Source organism: Silurus aristotelis (assembly GCF_946808225.1).
Source record: "Silurus aristotelis genome assembly, chromosome: 29".
In the NCBI taxonomy this organism is placed as follows: domain Eukaryota; kingdom Metazoa; phylum Chordata; class Actinopteri; order Siluriformes; family Siluridae; genus Silurus; species Silurus aristotelis.
The window spans coordinates 11207794-11229698 of record NC_139602.1 but is presented as its reverse complement, the minus strand read 5'-3'; the positions used below and the strand labels follow the sequence as shown (position 1 = coordinate 11229698).

The following is a 21905-nucleotide window of genomic DNA, read 5'->3' as shown; positions in this document are numbered from 1 at the left end:
CAACAACCTCCAGCTCCTGTCTTTTCATCAATGTCTCTAAACTGTACAACTTGGCAGGTCTCACCGCCTTCTTATAAATGTTCACTCATGTAGATCCTCTTCTATCCCAGAGTGTGCTATCGCTCTTCTCCACGCTGTCTGCACTCGTTTATTTCACTTCTCTAACACACTTTCCATATGATGAACACGTGAATCCTGGCTGGTGCAGGTTCGAGTCGAGCTTTTTTATACCCCCAGGCTCGGCTCCTGTTCATGTGTTTTATATTGGAGATCAAAACGACTCGTCTTCTGTTTACTGCTGTGTTCCAGCTGGTATTTTGGAGTTTTGGAGAGATTTCAGTCTGCCGATGGCTGAGCGTTATCTATCCCGCCACGGCGGTTATTCCTCTGCTGTGTCCTGTCAACACATGCCTCAGGAACAAAAAAAATGTGTGGAAAACGAATGCAGCTGGTTAAAAAGAGAGATATGTGGAGAATTTTGCACTCAGGCCGTGTCCTTTTTGCTGATGAATCGCTGACTCAGCAGTTACACTAATTTCCATGGCGGACCAAATAGTTATAAATTTGGTTTAGTTTAAAAAACATAAAAGAAAAAAAATGTATATGCATTTGTTTATTTCATAAAGTAAACTACTAAAAACTTTTCATTATGAGATTATTTTTATTATTAATAATACAGCTATTTCTATATTCCAGTCATTTTAAATCACTTGATTGCTGGGACATTCTCTTATTAGGGGGCGCCACAGCGGATCATCCGTCTCCATCCCCCCCTGTCCTCTACATCTGCCGCTTTCACACCAACTACCTGCATGTCTTCTCTCACCACATCCATAAACCTCCTCCTTGATCTTCCTCTTTTCCTCCTTCCTGGTGTCTCCATCCTCAGCATTCTCCTACTGATATACCCCATGTCCCTCCTCTGCACATGTCCAAACCATCTCAATCTCACCTCCCTCACCTTGTATCCAAAACGTCCTACATGCGCTGTCCCTCTAATAAACTCATTTCTAATCCTGTCCATCGTCATCACTCCCAACAAAAACCTCAACATCTTCAGCTCTGCTACCTCCAGCTCCACCTCCTGTCTTTTACTCAATGCCACTGTCTCTAAACCATACAACATCTCAGGTCTCACCACAGTCCTATAAACTTTCCCTTTCACTCTCACAGATACTCTTCTATCACAAATCACTCCTGCTGGAACTATTAGCGAAAATCCACACTGATAGTTTTTCCGGGTTGTATTATACAGTACCAGAGCGGCCTCTAGAGGCGACTTACAGATGCCGTGTGTGTGTGTGTGTGTGTTTTTTTTTTATTTAACTTTATATTTATTAGAAATTTTTCTTTTTGGTAATAAATCCATTTTCTTCATTCATTCATTGCTATTTTACATGAAGTAGTGTTTTTTTTTTTTTTTTTCTAGTATCCGATTTAAAATCTCAGTTGATTAATCGGTTATCGGCGAGTATGATCCAACGGTCGACCTGTAATAAAAATATATATATTTATTGCATTTATATAGTTAATAACATTCAGGAAAGAATGTGTGAATATCTGTGTGTGTTGAAGCATCAAACATCATTCTTTTTATCTAATTAAAGTTACACTATACAGACAAAGGTTTCTAGTTGGGTATGTGCTCCTTTCTATCCTCCATTCTTCTGGGAAGGTGTTCCACTGAATTTTGTGAAGATTTGCGATCATTCAGCCATGAGGGTGTTGGTGAGGTGAGGTAAAGTGAGGAGGCCTGGGGTGCAGTCAGCCTTCACATTCAACTCAAATAGGCTTAGAATTAGAGAAAGATCTCAAGAGATCGTCCACCGTATCTTCATGGAGCTGGGTTTAGACACAGGAGTATTGTTATGGTTTGTGTCTCCAAGTTCAAGTGATAGAAACATTTCTTGCTGCAGCATCCAAAAATGTTCTCCAACTTTGTTGGCACATTTTGTGGAAGAACCTCATATGGCTGGAAAAGTCAGGTGTCTTAATACTTTTGGCCAGACCGTGCAGGTTCATTCTTGTGGAAACTCTGCACCACGAATTGGTTCCTGTTCTAAGTTATGTTCGAGCATCTAAACTGCAGTGGTCTGAAAACGTTTCCACCTCCTCCATCCGAATACGTCATGATCACTCATTTCCGTTTCTGTCTGCAGTAAAATCTCTGAAGAACATTTAAAGCAAAGGCAGCTGTTCATGCATAAGCAGGACAGAGGAACGTTAGACACCTTCATCCATTGTCACCTTTTCTCTGATCAGTTCTTGTGAGAGAGGATGTAAGAGAATTTGGCTGGAGGGCAGAAAGAAATGTCTCCAGTTTGATGAGAACCCTTTCGCTGACGGGAAAGTAGTGACCTCAGTGGAGTCCAAATGGGACAGGTTTGTGTCTACCAGAAGAACTTGTGTGAGACGGCGAACAGGAGAGAAGATGTGATCAGACTCCCTCACCCCCGCACTCACACATGGAGGTGGAAGATTAATGGTTTGGGGTTGTTTTGGAGCAGGTTCCAGACGGTGAGTCGAAGCGTACGTCTGAGTTCTGTTCGTGTTATTTAGAGAGCAGACAGACGTCTGGAGTGATATACATTATGGAAAGTCCTGCCCAGTCACCGCACCTAAATCCTACTGAACTGCTCTGGGATGAACAAGAAACCTGCAACTAGTGAAGAACATCTTTGGCGGGTTTTATTCGTTTGCTCTTTGAAGCTTGTATAGCATCTCTAAGCAGTAACAACAGAGGCATTACACAGTATTTAGATCTGTATCATCTCTCCACTTGGTCTGAAACAGATGTGAACAGATGTGGGTGGATGACTGAGCATCTCCTCCTGTATGTCATTTGTGAGCTTTAAGAGTTCTTCCCAAGGTTTCAAAAATGTGCACATTTGAAGTTCTGTATTTCAGTAAAAGTGTGTGTTTGTAGAGTGAGACATTCAGAACAAACATCATAATTATTCTGTCTGGCCGATAAAATGGGACCTACTCGTACTTTTTAATAAGATTATTTCAAATAAAATGAATCTTATTTTATCATTAGGGAGAAGATCATTAATTTCTCTATATCATTAGGGCTTCTGTGTACCCCTAACAAACAGCAGGAGGCAGTATAGATCCTGCTATTCCTAAAATTCTCACACACACACACACACACACACACAAATATTAGTAATGAGAATTCCAGCTATTTTAATGAATCATTTGACTCAGTGCTGATTAGTTCAGTGATTTATAGCTTTCTGTAAAATTGTGTAATGAAATATAATTTTTCTAAATTACACCAGAAGAAAAAAAAAGGAATGCTCCTGTATGTGACTCAACTCTCATCTAAATGATTCGATTCAGAGTCAACTCGCTCTCAAACGCACGCAAACTGATTATCTCGTTGTACAGCATTTATGTTGACGTTTGCTTGGACGTAGTCTTCATCGTCTCGTTGTACGGTGAAGTCGGTTCCAATGAGCCGCAGTCCAGACGGAACTGCATGGTGATGAAGTACGGAACGGGACCCATGTTGGTTCAGGATTCATTTCACTTACTGGAACCTTCTCTGCTCCAAAACAACCCCAAACTATTAACCTTCCACCTCCATGTGTGAGTGTGGGGGTGAGGGAGTCTTATCACATCTTCTCTCCTGTTCTTCTTCTTAAGTTCTAAATATATATATATATTATTCAAAAGTATTGGGACACTTTTTACTTTTACAGCAACAGGGACTTTAATGATGTCCAATCGACTAATAGCTTCTTTTCTCATTTACATACTTTTACAGTTTTCTACTATCTTTTTCGCTCATTTCTGTCCTCACAGACCTCCAGGTCTCGCTGTAAAGACTCTCGGTTTCTTTGTTCTGATGCATTTGTTTCAATGCAGTTATTTGTAAATTTGATTGCAAAATGGCTGAAATCAAGACTTGAAACTCTACATGGGAATTTACAAAATTGCGGGTTAGTAAACTTAACTTCGAAGTAGTTTGAAAATAGAAATCTTGCATCATTTTGGTTAAAACAACCAGATTTAATACAAATTCAGTTGAATTTCTACCTGCACATTCATCAATCACATGCACACAGCACACCTACTGCAGAGTTACGGAGGCCACGCCCCCTATCATCTCAACAATCTTTTAAAAAATGTCCATCTTGGCGAGTATTCATGTAAATCACATAAATATTGGATACATTTATGTATACTAACCAACTATTATACTAACAATTCAATCAAAATGGTATTTTTTTAGTTTGCATGCATTTCAAAATAAAAGTTTGTATATGATACAGTTTCTATAAACTTACCCAAATTTCTAATTAATTCCAGTAAATTCCCATAAATTCTTGCTAATTACTTGGAAATTGGAATATATCCAAAATTCCCCAAATGATCTGATGGAAAGTTTCCCGATTTGTTCTCAAGATCTCATGAAGGGAAACACGTCATATCAAATTCCGCCATGGCCGAATGGGTGCGTTTTTATTAAATGCATCTGTAATGTTGTCTAAAACATGAACATGATGTGATAAGTCACGAGATGCCGCGTTCTCTGTGCTCTGGGCTAACGATGATCTTTCCAGCTCCCCTGGTTTACTTTGGCGTGCAGCTCGTCAGCACAAGACTCCTTAGCCGTGCTATCAGTGTTCCCACACAGCAGCTTGGCCACAGATGAGGAATGCAAGGCCACAAATCTTCAGTGTTCGTCCGTGAGGGGTGTAGAGGATAACGAGCAGAGCGCTAAGGAGCTGCTGGTGGGTTTTACTGGCATCACATGGTGTTTCCTGTAAAGTGATGAATGGGTTTATGGGCCGTACTGAGATTCGAGTGAAAGTGAAATCCAAAATTGTAAAAGTCTTTGGCTTCCTGTAATAGGGTTGAATGTTGCGAGATGAAGCCGGTGCTCAGGTTCTTTGCAGGAGGTTCAGCACGTCTCTGACTGCCTGCTTGTTTAAATGCATTAACCCGTGAACACACGATGAGAAACAACTGCACAAATATTTAGAAAATGGCGTGAGTTGTGCCCAGAAGAGCAGCACATGCGTGTCAGATTAAAGGAATGGATTTCTGTGTTGAGGAACAGCTGTAGCAGAGCTTCAGTTTTATCAGAAGACGATTCGTCACCTGTATCTCAGCAAGTCCCATAATACATAGTGATTTCTTTAATGTATACAATCTGATGCACCCTGTGCATCCTGAAGGAACAGGTTTTGGCTTGTGGAATTCCACCTGATGCTCTGTGATCCACCTTCTCTGAGCTCAGTTCCCTTTAGTATCATTTCTCTCTTGGTATTTTTATATTCTGTGCTGTAGAAGAGATTAGAGACATCTGCCTCAGACCCTCCTCAGAGTCTGACTGTGACATGTATTTTGAAGAAGATTAGGAGATGATGTAGTGGATGTGTGTATCGAGTTCATCACGGGTCACTCTGTGAGCGTGGAATAAACCATTATGGTAAGGTTGATTTGGAAGAGTCTAAGTGAGAAGTAAAACCAATGCTAATTTTAAAGGTTTTATATTATGCATTATATTATTATACCTCATTGGTTAAGATGCTGGACTTCTGATTGGAAGGTCATGGGTTCAAATCCCACCACCACCATCGAGCGTCTGCCAAATGCCATAAATGTAATCCAGAGGTTCGTCTGGTGCTCTGTTCATGAGTAGAATTTGAACCAGGTGAAAATATAAACCAGTGATTGATGCTTTGTTGTTGCTCAGATAATTTTTTGGAATATTACATTTTAGTTCTCAGCAGCTGGAGCACTTTCTGACCACACAGACTTTCTTGCTCCCTCATTCACCTTTGAACTTGAGTCCATTAGCGCTGACGCAGGGATTTACAGTGAGCTGCCGTCGACCCCTGGAGTCCTGCACATGTCATGTGACCCATGCATGACTTCAGAGATCTTCTGGATTGGGGTTTCGGATTTTGGAGAAACTGATGAAGGCTGTTGGAGTTTTATTATTATTATTATTCATTAATGCGCAAACATTTGTGTTAAAAGTTCAGAGACCCTTTAAAAAATTGTCGGCCATGAGGGACAGGTTCAGGAGATCTGGATAAAATGGAATGTGGTTGCTCTGAGCTGTGGTCTAGACCTCATGGGGGAAATTACGAACACATGGACATGAACACATTTTGCGTTTCCTTCTGCCAGGTTCTAAAACAGTTTCCTGAAGCACTCAGAGAATTTCATATAATCACCCAGTAGCTGTCAGAGCACCTCAGGTGGATTTCTAGTCATCATTAAAGCTGTTTGTTGCCACCTTCCTGCTCTGTAATTGGTCTCTAGAGGACCGTGTGACGAGGTGTTTAATGAAGTGCTATGGAAATGAGCCATCAGTGATCAGGGTTTTGAGTGGTGTAAATATCTGCATGTGTCTGAGAAGGGTGATGTCTGCATTGGGTGGAACCAAAGAAACGATGCGGCCTCTCGCTGTTTATTTCCTCTGTGTGGCTGAATATTCAAAGATGATTGGTCATTATGTAAGTTATATTCCAGGGCTAGGTGTGAGGTGTTACATGGAGGTGGTAGTGTAGTGGTCGAGGCAGTGGACGTTGGATCCAAAGGTTATGAGTTCAAATCCCAAATCTCCCAAAGGTCCTTTAGCAAGGCCCTTATCCCCCACAGCTGCTCAGTTGTATAAATGATATAAATGTAAGTCGCTCTGAATAAGGGCTTCTGCCAAATGGCATATATATATATATATATATTAGTGCATGATGTGGATGTAAATAACAGCATTATATATAAATAACAGCCTTAAATAAATACATTTAAAATCATCATAAAATCTCCACTGTAATGCTGGTAGTCACTTGGGCCCGTTTCATTTTCAGGTTACGAAACTACCCCCATTATATAAAGAACAATTATGTGGCCCTCACAGAGAAACGTTTGGGGACCCCTGTCTTACACCACGGTCACCTCCCAGTAAATAATGCTTATACAACTTGTGTTATTCGTCTCATATTGGGTCTCGTTTTTTTTTTTTCTATCAGACGTAAACGAGTGCGAGGAGACAAACGGAGGCTGCGAGGCTCTGTGCTGTAACACTATCGGCAGCTTCTACTGCAAATGTCCTCCAGGTCAAGAACTCAAGGAGGATGGAAGGACCTGCCAAGGTAAGCGCTTTAGTTTGTTAATGGGGAGGGTGGGGTCATTTGCGAACCAGCAGAAGATATCAGACGTGATGAGGTCAATGATGATACACGCGGAGGCAACATGGCACCAAGTCACTCTGAGTCTCTTCACAAGCCTTCATACTGCATTTAAAGCACCTGTGACTCTGCATGTGTCTTTTTTTTTTTCCCACGTCAGTAATTTTCTGCATTGATGAATGAGGAAAATGAGAGAGGGAGAAGGTTGGATGATGTGATGTGAAGCAGGAAGTGGATAGGATTAGTAAGGAGGAAGTAAGAGCAGCGATTAAGAGGATGAAGAATGGAAAGTTGTTTGGACCAGATAACGTACCAGTAGAAGCATGGAGATGTTTAAGAGAGATGCAGTGGAGAGTCTTTTTAAACACCGTTTAGGACATCTTCACCACTCTAATTAGTTACTCCACAGACTGAACGTCTGGAATTTGGCGCCTGTTCGACCCTCTAGAAGCTTCGTATCGTCTCGTTCTCCAGCCTTATCGTCTCCTTCCTCTCCAATCTGGAGCACAGGACACCTCCCGGGATACCACGGCTCAGTGGAATGTGTGTTAATCAGCTGCAGACTACTGAAAGGACGAGAGCCGTGTGGGTTGGTGGGTTGTTTGGGGGGGGCACTGTTCAGTACCAGCTGACAAAAAAGTACCAGTAGGTCTGGACTGAACCGGCAACTGGACTTTATCCACACACACACACACATAGTGTTAATAGCATATATTATGTGTATTATGTATTGTGTATATTACTAATTGATTTAAGTTCTATTATAAAGTTAAATGATTCGTAATCATTATAAAAATCTGTCCACTATAATAGGAACACCTGCTCATCTATGCAGTGATCTAATCAAGACAGAGCAAAGCTTATAATCGCTCAGATGATACACACCTTCAGATAATGTTTACATCAAAAAAGAAATCACCTGGTCTTTGCCTGTCCAGTTTCTGGGGTGCTTTTTTTGATAATAGGAGTTACTGTAGACCTTCTGCCAGCTCAAACCAGTCCATTTATTCTCCATGTGATCTCTTTCACCCACACAGCATTCCAGCCTGCAGACCTTCTCCTCCACTCGCAGGATATTTCTGTTTTTCTGACACCATGCCACAGTTAAAATCCTAGAGCTCAGGCGGTGGAAGCAAAGTCATAAAGGAACTTTGCACTTAATTGAACTTTGATTCTTAAGGTTGTGAGTTGAAATCCCAGCCCCACCAAGCTGCCACTTATTTGATGTGATCTTCACGTGTGTGATTTGAAGCACTGTGCTACTGGGACATGAGTAGCTGAAGATCTTTATGTGTCAGTGTTCCTAATAAAGTGGACAGTAACGATTCTGCATTTCAAATATCAGATACGAAATAAGACCAATGGCCTTCAAGATGTTTGAGCAACGCTGAAAATGTTACCACCACATTTGCCAATAGCATCTCAAAGCACAGTGTGATGCTTTAAGCAAACATTTGAAGCATAATTGTGTTTAATTACGTTATGTGCACACTCAGTGTCACTATGTGCTCCACTCTTCTCTGATGGCTTCACACCAGATTTTGGGGTGTGGCTGTGTGGGTCGGTTCATTCTACATTTTACAAGAGCATTACTGAGATCAGATGATGTTCAGATGTTGAAGAGGCTGCAGCCAAAGGTGTTCAGTGGGTGTGTGGAGGTCCGAGCTCTGTGCAGGAGACTCGAGTTGTTCATCTTTGTAGATTCAGTAGTTATGTTGTTATTCACGTCGTACAGAGGCGTATGTGGGCAGAGTATCCTGAGGTAGTCACTAGTCTATGATGGTGTTTGTATTGTGAATGTGTGTTTGGTGTAGGAGGGACAGATGATTTATTATAAGTATTAAACCTTGAGTATGAGCAGAACTAATCCTTGAAGAAATTGATTATTTAGATCCATTCATGTTGAACAGGAAACAATTAAAGGAGTGTAAAGCTACGAGAAAGGAGGAGACTGAGACCGAGAGAGAAACTTGCGGTGAGAACAGCAACATTTTATGAGTGAAGAAGGAAGAATGAAAGGGGAGACACATTCCTGCCTCCTTGGTTTCTTCTCTGAACACCAACCCTCACTCTGAGCTCAATGTTCCTCAGCATGGCCTCGCCCACACGCCTGCTACTTGCTCTGATCTTTACCGAGCTTCACCTCGTCTCTGTTTATTCGACATATCGTTCTGGTTACCGGCCGCAGTGTTTCAGTGTGTATCGCCGCTTCAGCAGGGGTTACCTGAGACCAGGTGAGTGCTCAAGTACTGCTTTTTTTTCCGTCTGTGGATGCTGTATTACACGAGGAATGTGGTGATGGAGTTTACCAATACCGATAGCTGGGTTTTAATCAGCGGTGGATGAAGTACACAAGTCATATAATTGACTAAAAGTAAAAAAGTAAAATGTGACTCAAGTAAAAGTGTCCCTTCAAACTTTGACTCGAGTAAAAGTACAAAGGTTTTTGCCTTCAAATGTACTTAAGTATCCAAAGTAGTGATTTATTTTAACTCTAATGTTCCTATTATCATTTTTATCACAAGTTTCTTTACTCAACTCAGTTTATGTGGAAAGACTCGAATGTGACTCTCAGCACACTGATCTATTAATAGAATGATATTAATGACTCAAACACTGATTGATTTCTATTATAATCATCATGAGCCCAAAACCTTCAAACAAAAACGTGTAAATGAGGTCACGTGTGTTTTGGTGAGTTCGAGTCTGGAGTTTCTTCATCATTGATTCCTCTCTAAATGTTCTGCTTGATGTTGAACTGATGCTGAACTGTATGTCGGTGATCAGTAGATGCACCGAGCGCCGATCAGAACACGTGTAAAACAGAGCGTGCGCTCGATCCTGATTGGTGACTCGCTGCGTGTTTCACCGGTCACGTCACGACCGATTTCACTAAATGTCGTTGAGAAAAAAGATTTGAGTTTAAAATGTAGTGACGTTACAGTAAAAACCTCCACAGATGGAAAAACTTCAGTGAAGTTCAGATACGTGAAAAAAACTACTTAACTGCAAAAACGAATTACATTTACTTTATTTCTGTTCATCACTGAGCCATATGTTCATTTTTAGCTGTTTAAATGTCTAATTAGATCCCACACAGGTAAGTGGGCAGGTGGTTCCAGGTAATTCATGCCTCCATTTCCTTTCCAATCCCAAATCAACAGCAGGCGTTCAGTGCAAATTCTTACGTGATCCTGAATCCATTTCCATAGAATTGGTCATAAATAGAATTATTTGAATAATTGCAGAAGATTTAGACACACACACACACACACACACACACACACACACACACACACACACACTCACTTTAAGCTTTATGGACAAAGTTCTGGTTCGATCAGCTTGAAGACTCCTTCCATACCCTCTGGTTTATCCAGAATGCTCTCCGAATTGATCTCTTGCAGATTCTCCGTGTTGATATGTGGCTACAAACCTGCTTATTGCTGTGTTATATGTCAGAGAAGTGATTCTGTGGAACACTGGCTTCTTTCATTCTTTTTTGAGGGAGCACTGCTTACGTTGGCTCGAGAACCTTGTGGGTTTTGTTTGAAGAGAAAACAGTGAGAACATCATGAAGGTACTGAAGTAAGAAGGAGGGAGAAATGTGAGCGAGTGTTGATCTTGTTTCGAGAGAACGAATTTCAGAAAACAGCCTTCCCTGAGAAACAGGGTGACCTCAGGAGCAGCCCCAGGAGCAGTGAGTCGAAAAACATCAAACTCCTAAAATCCTGATGTGTGGCTCGTCAGTATTTATATATTCAGGACCAGAAACGTTTTTTACAGTGATCCGGATTAGAATCTTATTTAGATGAAACATGTCTGGCTGCCGTTTGGAACAGCGTGGGAACACGGACTTTCACACCGATCTGATCTCCTGATCTCAAGTGTTTGTAAATGATGCATGGTCTGATTGTACCTGATCTCAAAAGCAGTCATAATAAAATGTAGAATCTGTGATTTCCAGTGAGGTGTGAGGTCGCGGGTCAGCAGTCGAGAAATCGCCTTCCTTTATTCTTTGTTGCTTGATTGTGTGGAATTCGTTAATGTATCTGCTTCTCTTTGTTCATATTCAACGTTTTGTATAGGATGGCGTAAAGACTCCTCACTGCCAAAACACATCCTTTCTGCGTGTAGACGAGACTGAGACGAACCGTCTGCAGCTCTAAAGCCAGTCGCATAAATTTCTTTCTTCCTGCAGATGTGGACGAGTGCCTGGTGCATAATGGAGGATGTCAGCACAAGTGTGTAAACACCAGGAGCTCCTTCCACTGCCAATGTGACTCTGGGTTTCGTCTGCACGTAGACAGACGTACCTGCATAGGTGAGGAACGTTCCTCTTTCCTGTTCAGGTGCATGATGGGCGCATGAAGAGGCTCCCTGAAGAAGCTCCATTTCTTTCTATTTAAAACAAATTCCCAGGTGATGATGACATTTTGTACGCGTGTGTGTGTGTGTGTGTGTGTGTGTGTGTGTTTAGCCGTCAGCTTGTGTGGTGTCGGTAATGGAGGGTGCGAACACTTTTGCATCCAGCAGTCAGCGCTTCAGAAACAGTGCCGCTGTCGACCCGACTACAGACTGGCCGAGGACGGGAAACACTGCATCTGTGAGTGTGTGTGTTTGTGTTTGTGTGTGTGTGTGTGTGTGTGTGTGTGTGTGTGAACTACATGCATCTGTGCATCATTACTAATGTATCTGTTGAAGTTAACTCACGATTCAACTGATAAACTTCAGGCCATACGACACTGTTATCGTTACTTGCATTGTTTTATCTCTGTATACTTCAGTGTTAATCATTGCGAATGCAGTGCAAGGTGTGATATATGCAGTAGTGTAATAGTGAGGCAACACTAGTAATATAATGAAACATTTGCAGGCAAAACACATTTCCACCTTAAACAATGTGCAGTATTTACTATGTCCCTGTCATCTCCCGGCTCCAAATACAACCACATCTCTCCTGCCTCACATCTCTCCTGCCTCACATCTCTCCTGCCTCACATCTCTCCTGCCTCACATCTCTCCTGCCTTACATCTCTCCTGCCTCACATCTCTCCTGCCTCACATCTCTCCTGTCTCATCTCTCCTGCCTCACATCTCTCCTGTCTCATCTCTCCTGCCTCACATCTCTTCTGTCTCATCTCGCCTGCCTCACATCTCTCCTGTCTCATCTCTCCTGCCTCACATCTCTTCTGTCTCATCTCTCCTGCCTCACATCTCTTCTGTCTCATCTCTCCTGCCTCACATCTCTCCTGCCTCAGCCTCAAGTGAAGGCAACATTCATCATAAAATAAGTCTTTAGTTAGTACTGGAGGTCGACCAATTATTCAGTTTTGCTGATTAATCAGCAGTGATGTAAAAAATCCGTATAGATAGTTTTTCCAGGTTGTGGTATACAGTACGAGAGTTTGTTTGTACACGCGAGAGAGCGCAAAATTATATTTATTATTTATAAAATATTAATTATATAATCGCATGAATGTCACGAGTTGATTAATCGCAACTTAATCGCACATTTGTATCTGTTCTATATTTACCGTAAATTAATACTTTTCAAGTTTTTAATCCTCTAATCAGCAGGGGCATGGAACGACTATGAATGCTTTATGCAAGTGTATGTTCATTATTAAACAAAATGCCAAACCAAACTCAACATGGAGCATGAGGACAAAATATTCTTGTAAATGTTTTAAAGTAACGATGGTGTTTTAAATGACGTGAATCATCAGGACGCCAAATGGAACTTTTAGTTTGAAAAAAGTTTTTAAATTGCTGGATGTGTGCATCAATTTATTTTATAGATTTATATTATTTATATCATATTATTCATTTATTTATCATTATTTATTTATAAATGTTATATAATCACAGCTGTACCAATTTTCGCATATGTAGGTATTTTTCACGCTGCCATGCACTTCTGGTTAGATGCTAACTGTGTTTCGTTGCCTTGAACCTGAACATGTGCAATGACAATAAAATTTAATTTAATCTCACGCTAGCAAGCCTTTAGTACCTGTAACATCAAAAGCCCTGGTTTGACTTGAAGAACCCTTGTGTAATGGGGTTGTGTGTGTGTGTGTGTGTTCTGGCTGCAGTGGAGAACCAGTGTTTGTTGGGAAACGGTGGATGTTCTCAGGAGTGCCACAGCGATGGTGGAAACACCTACTGCGACTGTCGGCCCGGTTTTAACCTGACGGACGATGGCAAGACCTGCGAAGGTGAAATCAAACAGCTTGTTGATTTTTTGGCTAATTTACATATCTGCATGGATTTCATGTTTGTTTTTGGATAAATCTTTCATCCATTCTTTAAATTCTTTTTTGTAATAATGTGTGTGTGTGTGTGTGTGTGTGTGTGTGTGTGTGTGTGTGTGTGTGTGTGTGTGTGTGTGTTATTTTTTCCAGATATTGATGAGTGTTTGAATAACATCGGCGGATGCCAACACAAATGTGTGAACACTCACGGCTCCTTCCACTGCCAGTGTAACCCCGGGTTCCACCTTCACGTAGACACACGCACGTGCATAGGTACGGTTATCTCTATCGCCAAAAGTATTGGGACACCTGACTTTTTCACCAACATGTGCTTCTTCCCCAAATGTTGGAGGCACACAATTGTACAGGACGTCTTTGGATATCTTCAGTAGCATGAAATTTTCACTATGAGAATTAGGAGACCCAAAACCTGCTCCAGCATGACACACAAGTACACAAAGCCAGGTACATGAAGATCTGCTTTACATGGGTTATAAGAGGTGAAAGATCTCCTGCTCCCTATTGAACACATTTTTTGGATGAATGTGAACGCTGACTGCACCCCAGGCCTCCTCTCTATATCTCAATTACATCACTACCTGACTTTACTAACACCCTTGTGGATGAATGAATCTCCATAAATCTTCACAAAATCTAGTGGAACATCTTCCCAGAAGAGTGGAGCTCATTATAACAGCAAATAGTGAATAGGATGTTTGGTGTTTCTGCAGTTTCTTTTTACAGGTGAAGGTTATTTATTAACCTGATGTAATATAGGAATTAATATAGTGTGTGTGTGTGTGTGTGTGTGTGTGTGTGTGTGTGTGTGTGTGTGTGTGTGTGTACGTGTCTCAGATGTAGATGAATGTCAGGCGGCTCAGGTGCAGTGTACACATGGATGCCGTAACACCCGAGGTTCCTTCGTTTGCATGTGTAACGCTGGATACGAGCTGGGAGCAGATGGCACGCAATGCTACCGTGAGTACACACACACACACACACACACACACACACACACACTTTACTTTCCCATTTCTTTCCTTATGGATTCAGTTTATGAGCCCACCGGTAACGAGTTGTTGAATCCTGTGTTCTGATTTGGTCAGAAGGTGTTGATTATATCAATAAAGCCATGAGCTCGTTATTGTTTCTATAGTAACGAATCGATCACAAGGACGTTTGCATAGAAATATCAACATAAACCGATTAAATAGATCTGGATTTGATGTGTGTGTGTGTGTGTGTGTGTGTGTGTTAGGCATTGAGATGGAGATTGTAAACAGCTGCGAGACTAATAACGGCGGCTGTTCACATCACTGCGAGCACAACTCTAACGGCCCCGCATGCAGCTGTAACCAAGGCTACCGTCTCCATGACGACCTCAAGACGTGCATTGGTAAAAATAATAATAATAAATAAAAGCATCCCAAATCATTACTGTGGAGTTGCTCTGAAAACGTTTGATTATCGTTTTATTTCCCTCTCAGACGTAGACGAGTGTGTGGACGGAAGCCCTTGTTGCGAGCAGGACTGCATGAACTACCCAGGAGGCTACGAGTGCTACTGCAGCGCAGGGTACCGCCTCCACTCAGACGGCTGCAGCTGCGACGGTGCGTGTTGCCTTGAAGTCACACTGAAGCATTATGCTGTTCAGATCTCCATTGTTTCTGAATCTACATTTGACCCTGAATGGGGCAGCAGTTTGGCAGCACTGGATTGAGAGATTTGCGTTAGTAATGGAGTCAAAAAAAAACACAAGAAACATTATGAAACATCTGAAACATCAAAGCTGGAGGGGTGAACGTTTATTTCAAGTTGTTACAGTTTAAATTAGTCATGTCCTGAGATTGTCTTGAATTGAAATCCCTCACTGTTGCTCAAGATGGTTATGAGATCACAGTGCGATCACCATGAGACCACGGCAGATCACCGTAAGATCACAATGAGATTACTGAGAAATCAGTGAGACCACCATGAGACCATGATATCACAATGACTACTACTACTTCTTTCGGCTTCTCCCATTAGGGGTCTCCACAGCAGATCATCCGTCTCCATACCACCCTGTCCTCTACATCTGCCTTTTTCACACCATCTACCTGCATGTCTTCCCTCACCACATCCATAAACCTCCTCCTTGGTCTTCCTCTTTTCCTCCTTCCTGGTGTCTCCATCCTCAGCATTCTCCTACTGATATACCCCATGTCCCTCCTCTGCACATGTCCAAACCATCTCAATCTCACCTCCCTCACCTTGTCTCCAAAACGTCCTACATGCGCTGTGGTAATTGTACTTGTGTTTGGACCAATTTCAAATGGCATAAATGAAATTAAAGCAGAACTGAAATGTGTTTGATTAGAATTTAAGATAAAAAAAAACCTTGATCTTTGGGTTCTGGTTGGAACGGATCTCCAGAGCAAGTAGTCGTACGTTTTTACACTTTGAACTTTGGAAAAAGCAAATGATTTGATTTTGTAATGAATTCCGATGTCATAGTCACCAGTTTAAATAAAATCGAGGTCCGGGTGAATGAAATGTTTTCTGTCCATCGTATGCAGTGGTCATGGTACATCTGAAGGGGTTTTGGAGGCGTAGACTTTGATGTCACTGGTTTTGAGTTCTTCATAATCATCTCATTCAGTAGAAAGTTCCAGTATTCTAGATTCCTCTAAAACAATGAATCCAGTCTAAATGATTTCTGTATCACAAACCAGACTACTGCAGAAAAACCAATTCAGACATGTCATTACTTGAATATATTAGCAAGTCAAATTATAGCTTGATAATGATGCATGAAACCGTGTGTGTGTGTGTGTGTGTGTGTGTGTGTGTGTGTGTGTGTGTGTGTGTGTGTGTGTGTGTGCAGATATAGACGAGTGTCTGGCTGAGAACGGTGGCTGTAAGCACAAGTGTCAGAACACCGGCGGCTCGTTCAGGTGTTCCTGCACACCAGGGTTTGGCCTGAAACCAGACCTCCGCTCCTGTACCTGTGAGTTATGTGTACTTGGGTTTTTATGCTGGTTCTGAACATCATGTAACCGTGTGTGTGTGTGTGTGTGTGTGTGTGTGTGTGTGTGTGTGTGTATGCAGTGCTGGACAGAACAGTTCCCCTCACCGGTCAGGTGCAGGAGCTCGGGTTGTTGAATCAGCTCAATGATTACACACTGTTGGAGCAGTATGATGACTACGAGGAGGACGATGGAGATCTTCGCGCAGAGAGCACTCTTCTCGAGAAATTCGGTTAGAACCAGGGTTTTCTCCAGTTCACCTATGAGATCTAAGTCTAGAACCACTTTGGTTTGTTGTTCTTGGATAAACGATTACAGATATTTTTTGGAAATTGTGGAACTATGGAAGATTTGGCAACCCTGGGGCATGGGGAATGATCTGGAACCAGTACAGGATTGATGATCGTGTGTAGGGAATTTCGGCGTCGTTACCAGTTAGGACGTCATGTTTGCGTCCCTGGGGCTCGACACGTCGATGATGATGCGTGTTGAGGAGGTGAGCGGTGAGGGCTCCTCGTGATGGCAGCTCGTTATTCAACACCATCTGGGGACTTCATTTAAAAAGGCTGAACCTGTTTCTTTAACAGGACACGATCGTGACGTCCTGACTGGTGAATTCCCTGCACCACCCTGCGCATTTATCTCATCCAGGGCTCCAAATACAGCTCCAGGATGAAGCGAAGAACTCTAGAGGAACTTGTTTAAGAGTTTTAAATGTGCTATTTAAAACAAACAAAAACAAACAAAAACACTGGTATAAAATTTCTTGAGCAGATTTGAGCTTAGGACATCTCCCTCTCTCTCTCTCTCTCTCTCTCTCTCTCTCTCTCTCTCTCTCTCTCTCTCTCTCTCTCTCTCATTTATCCTCAGTGTGTCTGAATGACACGTTCGGCTACGACTGCAGTGTGTCCTGTGAGGACTGTATAAACGGAGGCACGTGCAACACACACCGAACTGGCTGCGAATGTCCGGATGGATGGACAGGAATCATCTGCAACCAGAGTAAATCCCTCAGCACAAAGCCATGCCCAATGAACTGAGGGTTATTTCTTTATTTTTCAGACCTAGATATCTAAATATGTGTGTTTGCGTGTGTGTGTGTTGCAGCCTGTTCTGAAGGCTGGTACGGCAGTAACTGCTCATCCCCGTGTAAGTGTGAGAACGGCGGTGTGTGTGATCCGGTGTCTGGAAGCTGCCGCTGTCCTCCAGGCGTCAGTGGAGAATACTGTCAGGACGGTGAGTTGACATAAACATCTACAAAATACTAACACACTGAATATACCATACGTTTGTTCTGTAAAGTGTTTTGAGAGAAATCTTTTGTGTTTTTGTAACCACAGGTTGTGCTAAAGGTCTGTACGGAAAGCAGTGCAATAAGAAATGTAACTGTGCCCATAATGGACGCTGCCATCGCACGTACGGGGCGTGTCTGTGTGACCCGGGACTGTACGGCCGCTTCTGCCACCTACGTGAGAATCTGAGCATCATCATCACCACCATCATCTATATCACTATTATCATTACCATCACCATCACCAACATCCTTATTATACCAATCACAACCATTATCTTCCTCATTACCACCATCGTTAACATTTCAATCCCACTTATAACCACCACTATAATTTCACCATCAAGTCAAGTCAAGTCAAGTTTATTTGTATAGCGCTTTTCACAACAGACATTGTCTCAAAGCAGCTTTACAGAAAACAACAGTGAAGGTGAATGGTGTGCGTTTGTCCCTGATGAGCAGCCGTGGCGACAGTGGCAAGGAAAAACTCCCTTAGATGATATGAGGAAGAAACCTTGAGAGGAACCAGACTCAAAGGGGAACCCATCCTCATATGGGTGACATCAAAAGTTTGGTCATAAATCTTTCAACAATACAGAACAATTTGTGATCATCATAGATCCAGCATCAGCTTCTCCATGCCAGGGCCTTTAAACACTCGGCATCTACTTCTCCATGATCATCCATAGGTCCATAATCTTCACGAGGTGGGACGTGACTGGAGCTGGCCAAACCTCAGGAAGCCTCGGGATGGGGAGAGAAAGAGAAGCAGTGGAGAGGAATTAGCGTAGCTGCTGTTCATGATATTAACAGCACAAGTTGATAATGTGCATGTGATCAGATGTTCTGGAGCACAAGGTTGTGATGTGATGTGTGTGATGTGTGTTATGTGTAGGCTTTGCTAAAAAGATATGTTTTTAATCTACACTTAAACTGGGAGAGTGTATCTGAACCCCGAACACTGTCAGGAAGACTATTCCAGAGTTTAGGAGCTAAATGTGAAAATGCTCTACCGCCTTTAGTGGACTTTGCTATTCTAGGAACTACTAGAAGCCCAGAGTTTTGAGATCTCAGGGAGCGTGACGGATTGTAGCGTGTTAAAAGACTGGATAGATACATGGGAGCCAAACCATTTAGTGCTTTATAAGTGAGTAGCAGTAGTTTGTAGTCTATTCGAAACTTAATAGGAAGCCAATGTAGGGACGATAAGATTGGGGTTATATGATCGTATTTTCTTGACCTAGTAAGAACTCTTGCTGCGGCATTCTGAACTAACTGAAGCTTGTTTATTAATGATGCAGGACATCCACCTAGTAATGCATTACAGTAGTCTATTCTAGAGGTCATAAACGCATGGACGAGCTTCTCTGCATCAGATATAGATAACATATTTCTTAACTTAGAAATATTTCTAAGGTGAAAGAAGGCTGTTTTTGTAACTTGATTGATGTGATTTTTGAAAGATAAGTTGCTGTCTAAAATAACTCCCAGGTCTTTTACCGTTGAACTAGTAGTTACAGAACAACCGTCTAAATGCAGGCTGAGATGCTGGAGCTTCTGTGTACTATTTTTTGGGCCGATGAGCAAAATCTCCGTTTTATCAATCCCATCACACCCATCACCACCACTAACACCTCAATCAACCAATTGCCATCAACCCCAACCATAATCTCACCATTACAACCACCACCACCATTACCTAGATCATCAACATCCCATCTGTAATCATTAAAACTACCATCATCATCACTGCCATTATCACCATCAAGACCACTAGCACCACTGCTATCTTCACCTGCATCATCACCATCACCACTGACATCATCAGTGTCATCACCATCACAATCACTCCATTACCACATCATTATCATCATCATCATCAGCAGCAGCAGTTGAGGTTCTTCCTCTCATAGTGAACAAGAACTGATTTAATTGTTAATTGAGTGATTTTATTAAAAAAATTTTTGATGATTCTTTCTCCTGCTTTATTCTACAATTTTATGGATTTGGTCTCATTCTATAGCGTGTCCTAAATGGGTGTTTGGACCTGGCTGCTCTGAGGAGTGTAAGTGTGTCCAGGAAAATACTTTTGAGTGCCATCGGAGACACGGCACCTGCTCCTGCAAGCCTGGATACCGAGGAGACAAGTGTGAGAAAGGTCTGAATCCTACGAGAGCTGTGTGAGATCTTAGATGAGTCATGTAGACACTATATTTTGGTTTATTTCCTGTGTGTGTGTGTGTGTGTGTGTAGAGTGTGATTCAGGCTCCTATGGTCAAGGCTGTGTGCAGAAGTGTTCTTGCCCCTCTGGAGTGGCATGTGACCCTGTAACGGGGGTTTGTCAGCGTCAGTGCCCCGCTGGTAAAACGGGAGAAAACTGTGACGAAGGTGAGAAAAAAAAAACATTAGATCACACTATTTGTGTATCAGTGTGTGATTTGGGACGGAGCCGGACCTGCGCTGTATGTCGTGCTCTTATAGATTGTGCAGATGGGAATTTTGGGATTGGCTGCTCTGGGTCATGTGACTGTTCAGGAGCCCCGTGTGAGAAGGTGAGCGGCCGGTGCAGATGTCCTGCAGGGACGAGGGGCAGCCGCTGCCAGGAAGGTGAGCGGGAAATATAATATCATTCAAGTGTAAAATAAATAATAGTGCAAAATTTCTCTGTTTTTATATATATATATATATATTCATATATCATTTTTTTTATTACCTCATAATATTTAAAAGCCAATGTGCAAATGGTTTCCATGTATCTCAGGGGTGCCAGGAAATGTGGGCGTTGTATATGTAAATATGGCAAATTTGCATATCAAATGAGTTTGAATTTGTTTTTTTATCTAATAGTTATGTGTTTGGCTGGATATATATAATAGCAGTCTCTCTCTCTCTCTCCCTCAATCAGAGTGTGCTGCAGGTCAGTGGGGTTTGGACTGTAAGGAGACATGTCCAGTGTGTGAAAATGGAGGCGTGTGTAATAAACACAACGGCTCGTGTCTTTGTCCACTCGGATACATAGGCAGACTCTGTCAAAACTGTGAGTGCAAATCATTTCATCTTCACACAAATGAAAGTAGCATGAATTTTCCCTTCACTTGAACCAGGAGACCCAAACCTGCTCCAACATCACAATGCCCCTGTGCAAAAAACAGCTCCATGAAGACCTGCTGTCCATAGGTTGAATTTGGTGGAAGATCTCCTGCTATAGAGCTCCAACACTATTGAACATAAATGAATGTGAACACTGACTGCACTCCAGGAATTGGGTCATATAGTGTGTGCTGATATCTTCTCTGTATTACTGGGAGGATTTTGAAACGCTAAGCATCAGTATTTACTGTTTTGTGTGTGTGTGTGTGTGTGTGTGTGTGTGTGTGTGTGTAGCTTGTCCTGCTGGTCGTTTTGGTCAGAGCTGCCAGTTGAAGTGTGTGTGTGAGAACAGTGGGAGATGCCACCCGGTGACTGGCCGCTGCTTCTGCACACCAGGCTGGACTGGACACAACTGCAGGAAAGGTAGACAGTCCTGATAAACCCGTTGTAGCTGTTACACACTGCTCTTTATCTTTCTGTGTGTGTGTTTGGGATGTGCATCTCCATTACTGAGGCTGATGTGATTCGCATCTCCACGTTTAATCAACGATGCATTAAAGATACATATAAAGCAGCTACCGATGCAATAGGATTCCCCCCATAACGATACAGTGGGGGTTTGATTTTGATTCCATTTAACAAAATACAACAAAATCTGATGCTCTGTGATTAAATAAAGATCATTTATTTGTATTTTTTTGGTTCAGACACACAGCAGATCATCAATTTACTTAACCACCTTCTGAGTTCTAGCTCATGGTCCTTTCACAAACACGCCTTTGTAGTGCAGTGTGTGTATTGTAACGTGCAGTGTGTGTATTTTCAGCCTGTGACTTTGGACGTTGGGGAGCAGACTGTGGCAACGTGTGTGACTGCAGGAACAGTGATGGAAGCTGTGATGCAGTAACGGGACAATGTAACTGTGTAGCGGGTTTTACAGGAGCACACTGTGAGCTTAGTGAGTCATCCACACGCTTCACACACTCCTCAGGTCATCCACACGCTTCACACACTCCTCAGGTCATCCACACGCTTCACACACTCCTCAGGTCATCCACACGCTTCACACACTCCTCAGGTCATCCACACGCTTCACACACTCCTC

General features: G+C 42.3%; 1 protein-coding gene across 2 annotated transcripts in view; it reads left to right on the top strand.

Moving 5' to 3' along the window:
* Positions 1 to 21905, top strand: part of megf6b (multiple EGF-like-domains 6b) — an 88896-nt gene that overhangs the window by 22246 nt on the left and 44745 nt on the right. For both annotated transcript variants that reach the window (XR_014532452.1, XM_083535235.1), the window contains 19 exons: positions 6996 to 7118; positions 11356 to 11478; positions 11635 to 11760; positions 13253 to 13375; positions 13562 to 13684; positions 14267 to 14389; positions 14670 to 14807; positions 14899 to 15021; positions 16278 to 16400; positions 16502 to 16651; positions 17290 to 17421; positions 17527 to 17655; positions 17760 to 17888; positions 19734 to 19868; positions 19964 to 20098; positions 20192 to 20317; positions 20616 to 20747; positions 21095 to 21223; positions 21627 to 21758. Coding sequence is in view for 1 of the 2 variants with exons in the window: in XM_083535235.1 (XP_083391361.1) it covers positions 6996 to 7118; positions 11356 to 11478; positions 11635 to 11760; positions 13253 to 13375; positions 13562 to 13684; positions 14267 to 14389; positions 14670 to 14807; positions 14899 to 15021; positions 16278 to 16400; positions 16502 to 16651; positions 17290 to 17421; positions 17527 to 17655; positions 17760 to 17888; positions 19734 to 19868; positions 19964 to 20098; positions 20192 to 20317; positions 20616 to 20747; positions 21095 to 21223; positions 21627 to 21758 (2454 nt within the window). In the remaining variant the exon portion in view is untranslated. The remainder of the gene's footprint in view (positions 1 to 6995; positions 7119 to 11355; positions 11479 to 11634; positions 11761 to 13252; positions 13376 to 13561; positions 13685 to 14266; positions 14390 to 14669; positions 14808 to 14898; positions 15022 to 16277; positions 16401 to 16501; positions 16652 to 17289; positions 17422 to 17526; positions 17656 to 17759; positions 17889 to 19733; positions 19869 to 19963; positions 20099 to 20191; positions 20318 to 20615; positions 20748 to 21094; positions 21224 to 21626; positions 21759 to 21905) is intronic.